We start from the raw sequence: 18,445 nt of genomic DNA on the forward strand, positions 1-18,445 counted from the left end.
ACAAATCCCTGTGCTGTCAGAGGAGAGGAGACAGATTGTGTGTTTCTACTAAGTAGAAACAGCGATCTGTCATCTCTCCTAGTTAGTCCCATACCCCCACAGTTAGAACACAGTGAGGGAACACACAGTTAACCCCTTGATCGCCCCCTAGTGTTAACCCCCTTCCCTGCCAGTGGCATTTATACAGTAATGAGTCCATTTTTATAGCACTGATCGTTCTATAAAATGTCATTGGTCCCAAAAATGTGTCAAAAGGGTCCGATCTGTTCGCTGCAATCACGATAAACATCACAGATCACCGTCATTACTACAAAAAAAAAATCATAATTAAATAGCCATAAATCTATCCCCTAATTTGTAGACGCTATAAATTTAGCGCAAACCAATTAATATACGCTTAATGTGTTTTTTTTATTCCAAGCATGCGTGGTTTTTGGTGCGTCGAAATTGCATACAGACGATCAGAATTTCCTCCAAGAACTTTTCTTGTCGGAAAATTTGAGAACCAGCTTTCAAATTTTTCTTGATGGAAATTCCGACAGGAAAATTCCGATGGGGCCTACACACGGTCGGAATTTCCGACCAAAGCTCACATCGAACTTTTTCCGATCGTGTGTACACGCCATTAGACTCCCTCATGTCTAATCTGGCTCATTTTGTAGATAAAGCATCTCCTGTTTCGGACCCATGTATATGGCTTCTCTGCTGCATATTTAGGTTTTTCTCTGAAAAAAAAACCACTGGCCACAATTTGAATATGAAGACAGTTTCTTTCCTGTATGAATCCTCTTCTTTTTTTGAAGTTGCAATCTACAAGGAAAAACATCTATAGTAGTAATTAGGGTTGTCCCGATACTAGTATCGGTATCGGGACCGATTCCCCCGATACCAAAATATAATACTCCCCCCCCCCCCGCACGAATCCCGCCGCTACGCCGCATCCCCGCTTGGTTAATATGGGCGGGGAACATTACAGCATTCATTTGAATAGCTGTAGTCTTTCCCGCAGCGCATAGACACTCCCCCTTGCTCGGGTGAACTGTCCAATCCCGAGCAAGGGGGAGTGTCTATACGCAGAGCGGCGCGAGAGACTACAGCTATTCAAAGCTGTAATGTTCCCCACCCGTATTAACCAAGCGGGGATGCGGCAGCATGTACGGTAAGGGGGACATAGCTGCTTTTTGGGGGGGGGGACATGGCTGGATATGGGGAGGACATGGCTGCATATGGGGGGGGGGGGACATGGCTGCATATGGGGGGGGTCATGGCTGGATATGGGGGGGGTCATGGCTGCATATATGGGGGGGACATGGCTGGATATGGGGAGAGACATGGCTGCATATGGGGGGACATGGCTGGATATGGGGAGGACATGGCTGGATATGGGGAGGACATGGCTGGATATGGGGGGGGACATGGCTGCATATGGGGGGGGACATGGCTGCATATGGGGGGGACATGGCTGCATATGGGGGGGACATGGCTGCATATGGGGGGGACATGGCTGCATATGGGGGGACATGGCTAGATATGGGGGGGACATGGCTGGATATGGGGGGGACATGGCTGGATATGGGGGGGACATGGCTGGATATGGGGGGGACATGGCTGCATATGGGGGGGACATGGCTGGATATGGGGAAGACATGGCTGCATATATGGGGGGGACATGGCTGCATATATGGGGGGGACATGGCTGCATTTGGGGACACATTTTAAAAAAGTATCGGTATTCGGTATCGGCGAGTACTTGAAAAAAAATATCGGTACTTGTACTCAGTCCTAAAAAAGTGGTATCGGGACAACCCTAGGTAATGTCTTCTCCCCAGTGCAATACTGTTCAGGGGAAACGCTTTCATGTGTAGTGAGAAGTGACTTCCAGCTAAAACATTTCCTGCAATTGTAACAGGAACATGGCTTCACCTCAGAGTTAATTCACTGATGTCTGATCAGATGGTCAGAAAGGCTTCTGGTTCACTACGAATTTGAGATACCCCCCGTGTGTGTTCTAAGATGTGTTTCAAATGCTGACTTGTCGGCAAAACATTTCTGACATTCAGAACAAGAAAACAATTTGCCTTTTATGTGAGTTCTTTCATGTGAAATAAGACGTTTTCTCACGGAAAAACATTTCCCGCACTCCGTGCACGAGTAGGGCTTCTCCCCCGTGTGAATTCTTTGGTGCGTCACAAGAGTTGACTTTCGGGTAAAACATTTCCCGCATTCATCACAGTAATGTCGCTTCTCCCCCGTGTGAACTTTCTGATGTCCGGTCAGTTGCTGCTTACAAGAAAAGTTCTTCCCGCACACAGAACACGGATAGGGGCGATCCCCAGTGTGCGTTCTTTGGTGTATGACGAGAACCGATCTATCTGCAAAGCACTTTCCACACTCCAAACACTTATATGGCTTTTCCCCCGTGTGAATCCTCTGGTGTCTGATAAGACATTCCCGTGATGAGAAGAATTTCTTGCAATCTAAACACGCGTACGGCTTTTCCCCCGTGTGAGTCCTCTGGTGTCTGATAAGACATTCCCGTGATGAGAAACACTTCTTGCAATCTAAACACGCGTACGGCTTTTCCCCCGTGTGAGTCCTCTGGTGCTTGAGAAGCCGGGTCCTGCAGCGGAAACATTTTCCGCACTCGGGGCATGAAAACGGCCTTTCTCCCGTATGAATTCTTGTGTGCGAGATTAAAGATTGCTTCAAAGAAAATGTCTTCCCGCATTCGGAACATACATATGGTTTCTCTCCCGTGTGAATCCTAACGTGCATGACAAGAGTTGATTTCCGGCTAAAGCACTTCCCGCACTCGGAGCATGGGAATGGTCTCACTCCTTGGTGAGTCCTCTGATGAGCGTTGAGATTCCCGTTATGGGTGAAGCTTTTGCCGCACTCAGAACAACAAAATGGCTTCTCACAAGTGTGAATTCTTTCATGGATAACAAGAGAGGATCTTTCAATGAAGCTCTTTCCGCACTGTGAGCATGAATACGGCTTCTCTCCCCTGTGGATTTTTTCATGCTTGGCGAGGGATGATTTCCAGGGGAAACCTTTACCGCATACAGAACAGGAGTATGGTTTCTGTGCCGTGTGCAATCTCTCATGTGAGAGGAGTCCTGCCCTATCAGTAAAGTATGTACCACACAGAGTGCATGAGTATAGTTCTCCCTTGTGGAGTGCTGCTTGTTGGATGATGAAGTGTAAGTGGCCAGAAAAATGCTTCCCATTTCCAAACAATGACAGATCTCCATTGCGAGGTGCTGGATGAAGATTTGGGGTGATCGGGTTTGCTTTGGAAGAGTCAGATGCAACTTCTCTTCTGTCATCTGGAGGCTCTTCACTATATCTATGATGCTCTCCATCTAGAGAAAATGAAAGTGGGAAATATGAACTTAAACTCCATCCAATTAAAGTGTTACTAAACCCAGGAGCCTGCATTCACTATATCTGGTCTCTCGCAGTACACAGAACAAGCAAATGCAATCATTTTTGTAAATATAAACTACTAAGTACCCTTTCTCATCAGCAGTATATAGCAGTCTTGTGACTTCTATCAGTGTCTGGTTAAAACTTGTAGGAGTTTTCATTCTCCCCTAATTGTCCTATGAGGATGCAGGACTCCAAACCCTCTGTCTGGACAGTGCTGATTTGGCCCTGTGCACTCTCCCAAGTAAAAAAAACTCTCTAGCAATACACACCAAACTGAGCATGTGCTCAGTATTCTCTGTATTGTAGATGTGAACTGTACCTGGGTACAACACATAGATGTATTTACTACTATGTCTTTGTTAACTTTTGTATAATAAATTTAGAATTGTATGTGATATAGTTCTGTCTTGTTGGTTTTGCTCACAACATGTATGCTCTCTTCCCCCTCCTCTTCCCCAAATTACACTTATTTTTGGGGATGGAGGGGCTTAGGTACCTGATTTTGACAGGTACACGCTCCCACCTCAAGCTCAGATTGCCTAGGCAACTGGAGAGGAAGTTCTCCTCTCCCCTCCCTCCCTGCAGTCGCCTGGGACATGCGACAGGTCCCAGAAGACACAATGTGCCGCATTGCTTGTGCATTCGCAGTGGGAACCCGGCTGTGAAGCCGCAAGCTTTCAAAGCCAGGTGCCCACAGTTGAGATGCCTGCATCGGGGAGAGAAGACAGAAGAAAGAGATGGCTCTGGTGAGCACATCGCTTGATCCCGGGACAGGGGAGCATCTGTTTATTAAAGGTCAGAAGCTACAGTTTTTATAGCTGCTGACTTTTAATAAAACACAAAAATTACCGGAGCTTCTGTTTAAAGTAGCACAGTGCTGAAACCAAAAAATGCCCTGATCATGAACAAAAAAATATTTAGGTATCAGTATCGCCCTCTTATTCTTACCTGAGACCTCACTCGATCCAGCACTATGCCCATTTTTAGCAGAGAGAGCCATTGGCTCCCGATGCGGTCAATCAAATCCTGAGGAGAGAGTGGGGGGTAGGGCAGAGACACTCTGTGTGTGTGTGTGTGTGTCAATGGATGCACAACTTGGCTCAGGAGCAAGCCTGAAGGTACGCCACCATAGGACGTGGCTTCCAATGGGGGTGTACCAAGAAGAGGAGTAGCCTAGAGCGGCATCGGCGGACCCCAGAAGAGAATGTTTAGGGATGCTGTGCGAAGTAGAAATGGTTTGCCATTAAAAAACAAACCTGAGCCTTTACAACCACTTTCAGCTTTATAGTGCAAAGTTGCAAGTCGCTTTCTGATTTGGTGAGCTGGATGGAACGTAAGGGAAACCTCTCAAGCAGGAACACAAACTTTAATAAACATCATGACAGAAGTTGTACTCTTCTACACTTTAAAGTCCAACTCCAGGCCAAAGAAAGTATTCCCATGCAGTGAGGCTGTGCCCGTACTGCACGGGGTAACCTGCTCATTTTGTCTAGGGGTGAGGAGAAAGCAGTCCACAATTCAAGAATGCTGGAGCGCAGGGGTGACAGACCGGTCTTGTGCTGGGAGGATCGGAGTAAATACATCTCCTCTCCTCTAGACAAAAACAAGCAGTTAACCTTGCAGTGTGGGCATTTTTGTGGGATTAAAAAGCTGGAGAACCCTTACGGGGACTATCCAGGACGATGAAAAAGAAACCAGTCTTTCTGCTAAGAGATAAACCACATCTAGGTAAAGGAGGGAAATTTCCTTTGTGTGAACTGGAGCCAGACAGATGGATGGGAGCACCAGGTTGAGGTGAAAGGCAGAGATTGCCCTGGGTGGGGGGCGTGTTCAAGATGGCGACAGTGCTGGATGCTTAACTGCAGGGCTCTGCGACTCTGATGCTTTTCAGGACAAGAATCACCCCAGCTGTCTCTATTCGGGCTCCAGTATCTTCCCGACACCCTGGGATGCCTAAGGGCAGACCACTGACGCCATCCAAGAGGGTATGAACTCCAAAAAAGGCAGAAAAGTGGAGTGCACACACACTTTTCTGGATACACAGTCAATGGCGACTTGGAAGTGGTAATTGGCTGCAATCACTAATTGCCAAATGTCTCTCTCCGCTGAAATTTGCAGAGATTACTCTAGGCAAGCAGGATATCCTGGGTCTCTATACCACTATGTAGGCAAGCAGGATATCCTAAGCCTCTATACCACCATGTAGGCAAGCAGGATATCCTAAGCCTCTATACCACCATGTAGGCAAGCAGGATATCCTGGGCCTCTATACCACAATGTAGGCAAGCAGGATAACCTGGGCCTTTATACCACTATGTAGGCAAGCAGGATATCCTGGGCCTCTATACCACCATCTAGGCAAGCAGGATATCCTGGGCCTTTATACCACTATGTAGGCAAGCAGGATATCCTGGGCCTCTATACCACCATGTAGGTAAGCAGGATATCCTGGGCATTTATACCACAATGTAGGCAAGCAGGATAACCTGGGCCTCTATACCACCATGTAGGTAAGCAGGATATCCTGGGCATTTATACCACAATGTAGGCAAGCAGGATACCCTGGGTCTCTATACCACTATGTAGGCAAGCAGGATATCCTGGGCCTTTATACCACTATGTAAGCAAGCAGGATATCCTGGGTTTCTATACCACCATGTAGGTAAGCAGGATATCATGGGCCTCTATACCACTATGTAGGCAAGCAGGATATCCTGGGTCTCTATACCACCATGTAGGTAAGCAGGATATCCTGGGCCTCTATACCACTTTGTCTCTATGCAAAACCAGGGAAGACACCTTACAGGATAAGTGTTCAGACACTTGCCTCAGAGGGGTGATGGGGACCAGGAATACCACCTTGTGAGTGAAAGTAGAGAGATAAAAGTCTCTAAGGCAGGGTTTTTCAACCAGGGGTTATATGGAACTCTAGTATTCGTCCAGAGCTTGCTAGGGGTTCCTTGAGCAATGAGCAATTTCTGCCTCTGATAGGTTCCCACTGAGTAGGGGTCAACTGATTATCGGAGCAGCCGATTATTGGGGGCCGATATTCAAATTATCGGTCAGAAACGTACTGATATTACAGATATTGGTTAGACCTTCTCCCCCTGTCCCCATGCGGCACTTACTGCAGTCTCTGCCAATCTCTGTCAGCAGTGCGGAAGGTAGAAGAGAGATGGCGGCATCTTTCACTGCCCGCCTCGCATCACCGCTGTCCTGCCCCTACAACAGGGCCACAAAGGCTGCTCTTGACAGAGCTGCAGCTGCGAGCGAGCAGAGAGATAGTTACGTCATCTCTCACCGCCCACCAGCCCTTATGTGGAAGTTTACCTGCTCGGATGCCTCTGGGGAGAGAATGCCAGAAGTAGTGCAAGTAGAGACAAACTGCATATGGGTAGCAGGTGACTGTGGCAAGTGACATGCTGCATCTGGGTGGCAGGTGATGGTGACAAGCTGCATATGGGTGGCAGGTGACAGTGGCAAGTGACACGTTGCATCTGGGTGACAGCGGCAAGTGACACGTTGCATCGGGGTGACAGCGGCAAGTGACACGTTGCATCTGGGTGACAGCGGCAAGTGACACGCTGCATCTAGGTGACAGCGGCAAGTGACACGCTGCATCTGGGTGACAGGTGACAGTGGCAAGGGACATGCTGCGTCTGGTTGGCAGGTGACAGTGGCAAGGGACAAGCTGCATCTGGGTGGCAGGTGACAGTGGCAAGGGACACGCTGCATTTGGGTGACCGTGGCAAGTGACATGCTGCATCTGGGTGGCAGGGGACAGTGGCAAGTGACACGCTGCGTCTGGGTGGCAGGGGACAGTGGCAAGTGACACGCTGCGTCTGGGTGGCAGGTGACAGTGGCAAGGGACACGCTGCATCTGGGTGGCAAGTGACAGTGGCAAGGGACACGCTTCATCTGGGTGGCAGGTGACAGTGGCAAGTGAGACGTTGCATCTGGGTGGCAGGTGATGGTGATGTACAGAATATTGGCACCTGTTATCGGCTATTGGTCGACCCCTTACCCCTGACACCATTGGTCTTTTTAGTTATCTGTGAGGGGGTAATTCTTCCCAATGATCACAAGTGTAAGGAGCATTCTTCCCACTGACCATCATACTAATGTATCATGAGTTTTAGATACAATCTTTTTTAGCAGAGGTTCCCTGAAACCAAGGAAGTTATTTCAAAGGTTCCTCATATCCCATGGAGGCACAGGGAAATGAACAGGGTTGTAAACATGGGAGACACCCTGTACCAAGGTCCTAATCCATGAATGAGAGGCCACTGGTCTCTGAAAACACTGGTTCAGATGCAGCTGAAGGAACAAATTCATCCCATGGAGAATCACCTGAGTTGGAAGCTCCGAGATGCACACCAAGAGAATTATACCTTCACCTTCCAATGATAGACCTTGGAAGAAGAAGACTTCTTAGCTTTTAACATTGTGGGAATCACCAATTCAGAGATGCTGCTGTCTCAAAAACTGGGCTTTGACAGCTGTACTGTTGAAGCCAGCAACTGCTGGCTGGAGTCTAATAGAGGCTGATGTCTCCTGACCCCCCCACTGGGCACATACTGTCTCCCCATTACTGTCTACTGACAGAGGAGGGGGAGAAGAGGAGATTGTTGTAGTGACTGGACAAGGAGGATCTGGGACTCTTCTCTGGATTGAGATTGCATTCAGACCCGAGGGACGCAACGCGTTTGGCACCAAAGTAGCTTATTTGTTTGTTTTTGCACCAAAACAAGTGCGTTTTTCCAGTTTTTTTTTGTTTGAGGTGCCTTTAAAAAATAAGAGATTGTTGTAATGACTGAACAAGGAGGATCTGAGACTCTTCTCTGGATTTAGTGTTTATTCCTCACCTGTGCTGCTCTCTGGAGGGGTTACCTCCTCTTCAATCTTCACACATTGTATTTCCTCCTCTTTAATCTTCACACATTGTATTCCCCCCTCTTCAACGTTGACATGGTTGGGAGTTTTGTCTCTGGGGTCTGTGAATAAAATGAATTTGTGTCTATTATTATATATGTTGACTACTGAAGTCGAGGCATGAAAGCCAAAACAATGCAGCAGTCATCTCAGTTGGGACTTCAAAGGGTACACTGTTTTCCAGGGTAACACCAAACATCCCCCCCCCCCCCCCCCCCAACTATCCTCAAGTAGGCATTAAATAGAATATTAATTAGGAGAGCAAGAGTCTAAAGCTGGCCACACATTTATCGGAAATTCGATCAGTGCACGGCTGCCCCCACTGGATAGAAGTCAATTGATTGATCGACTTCTGTCAAAGGGACATGTTGGAAAATTGCCCTTGATCAGTGGCTACAGCCACTGATCAGTGTATTCTGAATACAATGTTTGGGGGATACCTCCATCCTGTTTGTTTTTATTACGTTTAGCCACCAATGAATGGTGTATGACCAGTTTAACAGAGTCTGACTCCTTACTCCCCCACTGGGCACATACTGTCTCCCCATACTGTCTACTGACAGAGGAGGGGGGAGGAGAAGAGATTGTTGTAGTGACTGAACAAGGAGGATCTGGGACTCTTCTCCTGGATTTAGTGTTTATTACTCACCTGTGCCGATCTCTGGAGGATCTTTCTCCTTCTGAGGCCCCATACACACGGGGGATTTCTCTACGATGGAGTGTACTCACCATTGCATTGAAATCCGTGCCGAAATCCTCTGGCGATGACGTGTCGCGCCGTCGCCGCGATTATGACGCGGCGACGTGCGCGACGCTGTCATATAAGGAATTCCACGCATGCGTCGAATCATTACGACGCATGCGGGGGATCCCTTCGGACGGATGGATCCGGTGAGTCTGTACAGACCAGCGGATCCATCTGTTGGGATGGATTCCAGCAGATGGATATGTTCTGCATGTCAGCAAATATCCGATCTGCTGGAATCCATCCCAGGGGAGAAATATCCGCGGAAAAAGATCCGCTGGCGTGTACACACCATAGGATCTATCCGCTGAAACCCATTTGCTGGGATTTATCTGCGGATGGATTCTATGGTGTGTACGGGGCCTTACACGGATCATCACCATTCACATACCGCTCTTCTGCTTCCTCTTTAACTTTATTCATATTTTTATGCTAAAAACAAAGACAAATATTGCACACTGTAAGATCTAATAAACATCTGCAGCAATCATATAGAGTAGATTCAGTAGACAATTAGACGTGATTTTTAGTCTCATCTACCTGATCCTCCTGAAGGATCTCCTGTGTGGAGTCCCGGGAATACAGAGGATGGGGACATCTGAGTAAAAAAATGTTTTTCTATTTTTTTTTGCAGGATTTTTGTGTATTTTTTCAGGGTGGACCTCCGCTTTAAGAGTTTCAATTTGTATGCAATCAGGCAGGTCCTTGCACTACATGGTTTTGGTAAATCTAAAGACAAAAATCTGTGTGTATGGGGCTTTAGTCACTCTATTGTTGGATCAATGAAATCATATGCACCATTGGAAACCATTTGATGGAAAAAAAATGTTTTAACTTTTTCAATAATAATTTAATTAATTCTTTGGACACTGCACTTTATGGCCCAGATTCACAAAGGACTTACGACGGCGTAACTCCACGTACGCCGTCGTAAGTCCGAATGTGCGCCGTCGTATCTATGCGCCTGATTCTTAGAATCAGTTAGGCATGAATTTTGCCTAGATACGAGCGGCGTAAGTCTCTTACGCCGTCGTATCTTGGTGTGCATATTTATGCTGGCCGCTAGGGGCCCTTCCGTATATTTCCGCATCGAATATGCAAATGAGCAAGATACGCCGATTCACAAACGTACGTGTGCCCGGCGTATCAAGATACGTCGTTTACGTAAGGCGTCGGACCGGCGTAAAGTTACCCCTCATAAAGCAGGGGTAAGTCATGTTAGGTTTGGACGTCGGAAACGTACAATCATCGGCGTATTTTACGTCGTTTGCGTAAGTCGTCCGTGAATGGGGCTGGGCGTAGGTTACGTTCACGTCGACTAAGCAATGAGCGGGCGTAATTTACTTTGAAAATTCAACGTGATACTGAGCATGCGCGCGCATGCGTCGTTCGTAAAGCGCGTCATTTACGTGGGGTCACCAATCATTTACATACAACACGCCCCCTACCAGCCTACTTTGAATCGCGCGGGCTTACACCGGCCAATTTATGCTACGCCGCCGTAACTTAAAGCGCAAGTCCTTTCTGAATTTGGGACCTGCCACTCTAAGTTACGGCGGCGTAGTGTATCTGAGATACGCTACGCCCGCCTAAAGATAGGCGATTCTTTGAGAATCTGGGCCTATATCTTGTTATCCACTGGAAACATTGGGAGGCAATTTTCATGTATATTTATTTATTAGCACTTTAGATTAATTCATGGGTTGTATCATATATTCTATATCTTGCAGGTTCACTTAGAGCCGGTTCAAACACAGGCGGCACGACTTTGGGGGCGACTCGGCAAGGCGATCTCAAGGCGACTTGAGAGGCAACTTGCAAAATTACTTCTGTATTGAAGTCAATGCAAGTCGCCCCGAATCGCCCCCAAAGTCCTACAGGAACCTTTTTCTAAGTCGGGGGGACTTGCGTTGTTCCTATTAGAACGGTTCCATTGACTACTGCGGACCGCGACTTGTCAGGCGGCTGAGTCGCCTGACAGGTCCCCCTGTGTGCTGGTAACTAATCCGCTAGGGACATCTAGTGGTCATTCATGATGTTGCACTATTTTTGCACTTTATGATGTTAATGCTGTACTAAATAGCACGGTGCACGCTTTATCACAATTTATCTTTTTTAAAAAGTAGTGCATGCACTATACTTTGTGCGATCCAGTGCAATTTTCATATATTCAATATCAATATTAGGTCTTCTATTTTAACTTTGTAAATCCACATTATTATTATATTAACCACTTCAGCACCAAAATCTTTTACCCCATTTCCTGACTAGGTAATTTTTTTGCGATACGGCACTGTTTTGCTTTAACTGACAATTGCGCGGTCATGCGACGCTCTGCCCAAGTAAAATTGATGTCCTTTTTTCCCCCACAAATAGATCTTTCTTTTGGTGGTATTTGATTACCTCTGCGGTTTTTATATTTTGGGTTATAAACAATAAAAGAGCGACAATTTTGAAAAAAAAAACCACAATATTTTTTACTTTCTGCTAAAAAACATATCCAATAAAAAAAATGTAAAATTTCTTCATCAATTTAGGCCAATATGTATTCTGCTATATATTTTTGGTAAAAAAAAAATCCCAAAAAGCGTATATTGATTGGTTTGCGCAAAAGTTATCGCATCTACAAACTACGAGATTTATTTATGGACTTTTTTTTTTGTTTTTACTACTAATGGCGGCGATCAGCGATTTTCGAATGCGACATTGCGGCAGACAAATCTAACACTAAGTGACACTTTTTGGGGCCAGTGACACCAATACAGTGATCAGTGCTAAAAGAATGAACTGTCACTGTATAAATGACACTGGCAAGGATGGGGCTAATATCAGGGCCAATCAAAGGGTTAAGTGTGCTCATAGGGAGTGATTTCTAACTGTGCAGGGGATGGACTGACTGGAGGGAGAAAGAGATCTGTCCCAGATTAGCAGGAACACAAGATCTCTCTGTCCCTCTCTGACAGAACAGCAGACTGCCTTGTTTACATAGGTAGACCTGACCGCTGTTCTGCCTCTCTTACGAACAATTGGCGGGTCCCAGCGGCCATCGCAGCCACCAGACCTGCTGATCGGCTCCCGCTGTGTCCAATCAAAGCGGAAGCACAGCTCCTGCAGCGGGCACGCGCGCCCCCAGAGCCGGTCCAAGGAATCACACACAGGTATGTGATTTTGCGCTTAAGGACCGTCCTGCCACAGTATATGTACGTGGGTGAAGTGGTGAATATAATGGAGAGCTGCTGTTTGAGGAGAAAGCGAGTGACAAAACGATTCTAAGACGCTCATGTAGCACATTTTCAGGTGTTCCCATTAAAGTTTATGGGGCCCAATCTGCCACTTTTTTGGGTGACAGGCTTTTTGCTTTAGGTGACAGAAAGCTCAGATGTGAACAGGGGCCACTGATATTAATGGGATTTGGCTTGTTGAGCGTTTTAGAGCTACAAGCAAAAAAAATCACTCAGGCGCGAACGGGCCTAAATTACACTGACGTCACCAGTGACAATACTATACATGTGCTAAGCTGATACAAAAAAACTGCACAATATACATAAAATTATAAAAATTCAAACATACGATAGAAATTCAACTCTTAGGCCCCCTTCACACCAAGGCATTTTTTAGGCGGTTTAGCGCTAACAATAGCGTCTAAATACCGGCTGGAAAACTCCTGCCCTGCAGTCTTCAATGTGAAAACCTGAAGGATTTCACGCTGAAGCGGTGCCCTAGCAGGACCGCTCCAAAAGTCCTGCTAGCCGCATCTTTGGAACGGTGTGTTTGTTGAAAACAATGGGACACCGCGGTAATACCGCCAGCAATGCGCCTCTGCAGAGGCACATTGCTGGCGGTATTAACCCTTTTTCGGCTGCTAGCGGGGGTTAAAACCGCACCGCTAGTGGCCGAATACCGCCACAATTCCGACGGTATAGCGGCGCTAAAAATAGCGTCGCTATACCGTCAGCGCACCTCCCGCCCCAGTGTGAAAGGGGCCTTAGTGTAAACTGAATTTGACTTCTAAAGTGTAACAGTGAAGTACTCAAAATGAACACAAGATGGCAGTCAAAAGTCCACTGCATATAACTCCTTGGTGCAATAGAGAAATACACGTCCAGTGCAAGTAGGTAAAGTAAGCAAGACTATAAAATTACAAAGTGCTTGATGGATACATAAAGTGCAATAGTGATGATCTCTTAATAGTAGTGAAAACATGATTGTCCCAAGCTTGATCGTGCAAATGACACAGGTGTGGTGGGTATCCCTTCTCTCTTCCATGCAGTGACACCTCTAGTAGCCTCATACCTCACAAGATAACAGCATGAAAATATAGTGATGGTCTGGTATCCTCTGCGGGTCTTTTCCTGGGTGTCTGGTTGATCAAGTAGCCTGGGGGGGGGGGGGGGGTTTCCTCCTTGTATAGATCCAACAGTCAATAGTAGTAGCCAGGGCCGCCATCAGGGGGGTACAGGCAGTACCTTTTTATTTGTTCGTCAAAACTCAAAGCCCCAACCTCTAAGGGGCCCGAAAGGCATCCCCCTTTTTTTTTCCGTCAGCCCCCACCGCTTCTCAACTTGCGTCACCCCCCCCCCCCCCTACTCAACCTGCGACACCCGCCCCCTTCTCCAGGGGGCCCATGCCTGAAGCTGTGTAGGCCCTGGTAGTAGCTAAAGGCTCCACTATACTCTGCTTCCACCTACACCCCAACCGAGTCAGCAGGGGGAGAGAGAAAAATGCCCAGATAATGTAGTATGTTTTTTAATTTTTTTTCCATAAAAACTGTAAAAGGTAACACTAACATTAAGCAAGTAAATCTGCGTGAGCGCCGAGCTCGTCACCTGCGTCACTTCCTGGTTGTTCCTGTCAGCCAATCCCAACGTGTATCGTCACGGGTCACGTGACTTCATCAGGGTCCTTGGGATTGCCTGACAGGAATAACCAAGAAGTGACGCAGGTGAGGAGCTCGGCGCTCACGCAGATTTACTCGCCCTTCTAGAGGTGTCACTGCATGGAAAGAAGAGATATTCACCACGCCTGTGTTGTTTGCACGATCAAGCTTGGGACAATCATGTTTTCACTACTATTGTATTTAGAGATCATCATTATTGCACTTTGTCATTTTATAGTCTTGCTTACTTTACCTATTTGCACTGGACGTGTATTTCACTTTAAGGAGTTATATGCAGTGGAGTTTGACTGCCATCTTGTGTTCATTTTGAGTACTTCACTGTTGCACTTTAGAAGTCACATTCAGTTTACACTAAGAATGGAATTTCTATTGTATGTTTACATTTTTTATCATTTTATGTATATTGTGCAGTTTATTTGTAACAGTGCAGCACCATTCATTAGCACTGTATAATTTTTGGTTCCGTAGTGGCCTTATCAGTGCCTGCAGCAGTTACACTTCTATCTATATTTATTCACCTTCACCTATAGTGATAGCGCGGGAGTACCCCCCTTTTTTCTAATAATATACATCAGGGATATGCAATTAGTGGACCTCCAGCTGTTGCAAAACTACACGTCCCATCATGCCTTTGCCTCTGAGTGTCATGCTTGTGGCTGTCAGAGTCTTGCTATGCCTCATGGGAATTGTAGTTCTGCAACAGCTGGAGGTCCGCTAATTGCATACCCCTGCTATACATGGTCACTGTACTAATGACACTGGCTGGGAAGGGGTTAACATCTCGGGGGATCAAGGGGTTGAATATGTGCCTAACAATGTTTAGTGTGTGTGCTGCTTTTACTAAGCAATGTGCTGCTTTTTACAAAAAATCTATTCGTTGCTTTTCCCTGCTTTGCAGGGAGAAGAAACAAAGAGATTATCCATTCTGTACAGATCTCTGTATTGATTATCAACACAGAGCTCTGGGCTGTGATTGGACACAGCCGATCAGCAGGCCCCAGCCAGGAATTATTGGCCGGGACTTGCTGACAAAATCCTGCTGTGTCTTATCACAGTGGGAGTGGGAAGGGTAGGTGACCCGGAGGAGGACAGTAATGTACAGGTAGGTCGCTGTGCCTGTAGGAGCCGCCGGTCCACAGTACAATGGTGGTTTAAGCAGGGCTCGACAAATCCCGGGCGCCAGGTCGCCATGGCGACTAGAAATAGGGTCACGGCGACTTGGAAATTTTTTTTTTTTTGTGAGCTGGCACCATCTGGTGGTGAGCCGTTGGTATTACAAGTTATTACCACCAGATGTGTAAGCTGGCGCCATCTGGTGGTGGCCGTTGGTATTACACGTTATTACCACCAGATGTGTGAGCTGGCGCCATCTGGTGGTGGCCGTTGGTATTACAAGTTAAACAGCAATTCTAATGTAATTTTTCACTATTTTCACTGCCATCTTCTTCCCTCTAATTAGAACCCCCAAACATTATATATATTTTTTATCCTAACACCCTAGAGAATAAAATGGCGATCGTTGCAATACTTTCTGTCACGCCGTATTTGCGCAGCGGTCTTGCAAGCGCACTTTTTTGGGGAAAAAATTACACTTTTTTTAATTAAAAAATAAGACAACAGTAAAATTATCCCCATTTTTTTTTATATTGTGAAAGATAATGTTACGCCGAGTAAATTCATACCCAACATGTCACGCTTCAAAATTACGTCCGCTCGTGGAATGGCGACAAACTTTTACCCTTTAAAATCTCCATAGGAGACGTTTAAAAAAAATCTACAGGTTGCATGTTTTGAGTTACAGAGGAGGTCTAGGGCTAGAATTATTGCTCTCGCTCTACCAATCGCGGCGATACCTCACATGTGTGGTTTGAACACAGTTTACATATGCGGGCGCTGCTCACGTACGTGTTCGCTTCTGCGCGCAAGCTCGGCGGGACGGGGCGCGTTTTCTGGCTCCTAACTTTTTTAGCTGGCTCCTAGATTCCAAGCAAATTTGTCAACCCCTGGGTTTAAGTATCCTCTTACCATGTGAGACTGGGCGCCGGTCACCCTCCATCATGGGAACAACATCTGAAACCCCAACTGTAAAATATGGAAATTGGTAAACGTCAGTGTGCAACCCGTACTTCACGAATGACACCGTTTATAAATATAATGCGCAGTTGGCACTTGGTACCATATATCTCTGTATGGTAATAACTGTTGTACTAGGGGATGGTGACAGATCTGCAACATTATAAATAAGGATGCCGGCTCTATTTTATTCATCTCTGAGGAAAACTTTCATCTCACAGTGGTTGTAAACCTCAGACATGAAATCTGAACAAAGCATATCCCTCTATAGCAGGGGTGCCCAACCGCTGGCCCGCGGGCCGCACCCTCCGATGTGGCCCGCCATGTCTTGCTCTGAGACGGCAGGTCGGCAAGCCCAGATAAGTGCGAAGTACGGAGCCGCCGCTAGAGGAAGCGGAGCCGTTGCGTCCTGTATAGCGTCGGCTCTTTCACAGGCGGAGTGATACCAAATGTACTCCGCCTGTGATTTTGAAGGGTGACGTGTTGGGTATCTATTTACTCGGTGTAACTTCATCTTTCACACTATGCAAAAAAATTGGGCTAACTTTACTGTTTTTTTTTTTTTTTTAAAGCACGAAACTGCTTTTTTCCCCCCCAAAAAACGTGTTTGAAAAATTGCAGCGCAGATACCGTGCGAGATAAAAAGTTGCAATGACCGCCATTGTATTCTCTAGGGTCTCTGCTAACAAAACATATATAGTGTTTGGGGGTTCTATGTAATTGTCTAGCAAAAAATGATGATCTTTACATGTAGGAGCGAAGTGTCAGAATTGGCCTGGGCCTGAAGTGGTTAAGGAGTATATCCACTTTGTGATCACCTCTATGGCCTTGGAGGACCGGAGTGACGTCATAACATCACTTACAATGTAAACCCCTTTTTTTTTAACCACTTAAGGAGCGCCTAACGCCGATAAACATCGGCAGAATGGCACCGCTGGGCACAGTCACTTTATCTGTACGTGATTGTATAAAGCCCAGCAGTGAGTCGCGGGCTCCGGTCCGAAGCTCCGTGACCTCGGCCGCGGGACTCGCGGACCCGATCGCCGCTACAGTCCCCGGAGCTGAAGAACGGGGAGAGCCCTATGTAAACACAGCTTCCCCGTTCTTCACTGTGGCGCCGTCATCAATTGTGTGTTCCCTTATATAGGGAGACACAATCGATGATGTCACACCTACAGCCACACCCCCCTACAGTTGTAAACACACACTAGGTGAACCTTAACTCCTACAGCGCCCCCTGTGTTTAACTCCCAAACTGCAACTGTCATTTTCAAAATAAACAATGCAATTTAAATGCATTTTTTGCTGTGAAAATGACAATGGTCCCAAAAATGTGTCAAAATTGTCCGAAGTGTCCGCCATAATGTCGCAGTCACGAAAAAAAACCGCTGATCGCCGCCATTAGTAGTAAAAAAAAAAAAAATTATAAAAATGCAATAAAACTATCCCCTATTTTGTAAACGCTATAAATTTTGCGCAAACCAACCGATAAACGCTTATTGCGATTTTTTTTTTACCAAAAATAGGTAGAAGAATACGTATTGGCCTAAACCGAGGGAAAAAAATGTTTTTTTTATATGTTTTTGGGGGATATTTATTATAGCAAAAAGTAAAAAATATTGCTTTTTTTTCAAAATTGTCGCTCTGTTTTTGTTTATAGCGCAAAAAATAAAAACCGCAGAGGTGATCAAATACCACTAAAAGAAAGCTCTATTTGCGGGGAAAAAAGGACGCCAATTTTGTTCGGGTGCCACGTCACACAAGCGCGCAATTGTCTGTTAAAGCGACGCAGTGCCGAATCGCAAAAAGGGGCCCGGGCATTTAGCTGCATTTTGGTCCGGGGCTTAAGTGGTTAATAATACATTTTTTAAATAATAAATAATAATTAAAAAAAATCTTTTGCAGGTTCTTCCTTCCTTTACAGCAATGTTTCTGTACTTTTTTCATCACATAGAATTCAAAACACTGGCCCTGCATTATTAGTGCTCTCCTAATAAGAAGTCATTATTATTCCCTCCTCCTCTCTCTGTATCTGCTCCTTAGTGGGTAAAAGGAGCTCCCATCCCTTCCCATAATCCCCCTCTCCTCCTTCATTAATATTCATCAGCTCATTATCACCTAGCACTCACCAGCAGCTCTACAGCCACCCTGACCGGAAGTCCCTGGTCACCAGTCTCTACCACCCACCGGAAGTGAGTGACAGAGCTGCGCCTGTCACATTCGGGTCCCCTGTAGGAGTGTGGGGGTGTAGCAAGATGGCGGCGACGGAACGTCACTTCCGGGGCAATCGGCGATGTGGTGCCGAATGTGACGAGACACCTACGCAGGAGGGAAAGCGCCGACCTGCGCCCTCTGCTGGCCGTCAA

At 46.4% G+C, this 18,445-nt stretch overlaps 1 protein-coding gene across 1 annotated transcript; it reads right to left on the reverse strand.

The window, feature by feature from the left end:
• Positions 1-1,737: 1,737 nt before the first annotated feature.
• On the reverse strand, positions 1,738-18,364 carry LOC120909895 (gastrula zinc finger protein XlCGF26.1-like). Its single transcript, XM_040321693.1, has 4 exons — positions 18,209-18,364; positions 16,032-16,088; positions 8,298-8,426; positions 1,738-3,365 (listed from the first exon to the last, which is right to left on the reverse strand). Exons 2-4 carry the CDS (start codon positions 16,063-16,065, stop codon positions 1,978-1,980), a joined length of 1,551 nt encoding a protein of 516 aa, XP_040177627.1. The 5' UTR covers positions 16,066-16,088; positions 18,209-18,364; the 3' UTR covers positions 1,738-1,977.
• Between the last annotated feature and the right edge of the window lie 81 nt (positions 18,365-18,445).

This window comes from Rana temporaria, chromosome 8, assembly GCF_905171775.1.
Source record: "Rana temporaria chromosome 8, aRanTem1.1, whole genome shotgun sequence".
Taxonomy (NCBI): Eukaryota; Metazoa; Chordata; class Amphibia; order Anura; family Ranidae; genus Rana; species Rana temporaria.

What these genes read in the sequence shown, in the direction of transcription:
- LOC120909895 (XM_040321693.1), bottom strand. Translation starts at nt 16,065, where the DNA reads ATGATGGAGGGTGACCGGCGCCCAGTCTCACATG. An exon ending in CCGGCGCCCAGTCTCACATG is followed by an intron (nt 8,427 to 16,031) that starts GTAAGAGGATAC and finishes TTTTATTCACAG; the next exon opens with ACCCCAGAGACAAAACTCCC. An exon ending in CCCTCCAGAGAGCAGCACAG is followed by an intron (nt 3,366 to 8,297) that starts GTGAGGAATAAA and finishes CATTTTCTCTAG; the next exon opens with ATGGAGAGCATCATAGATAT.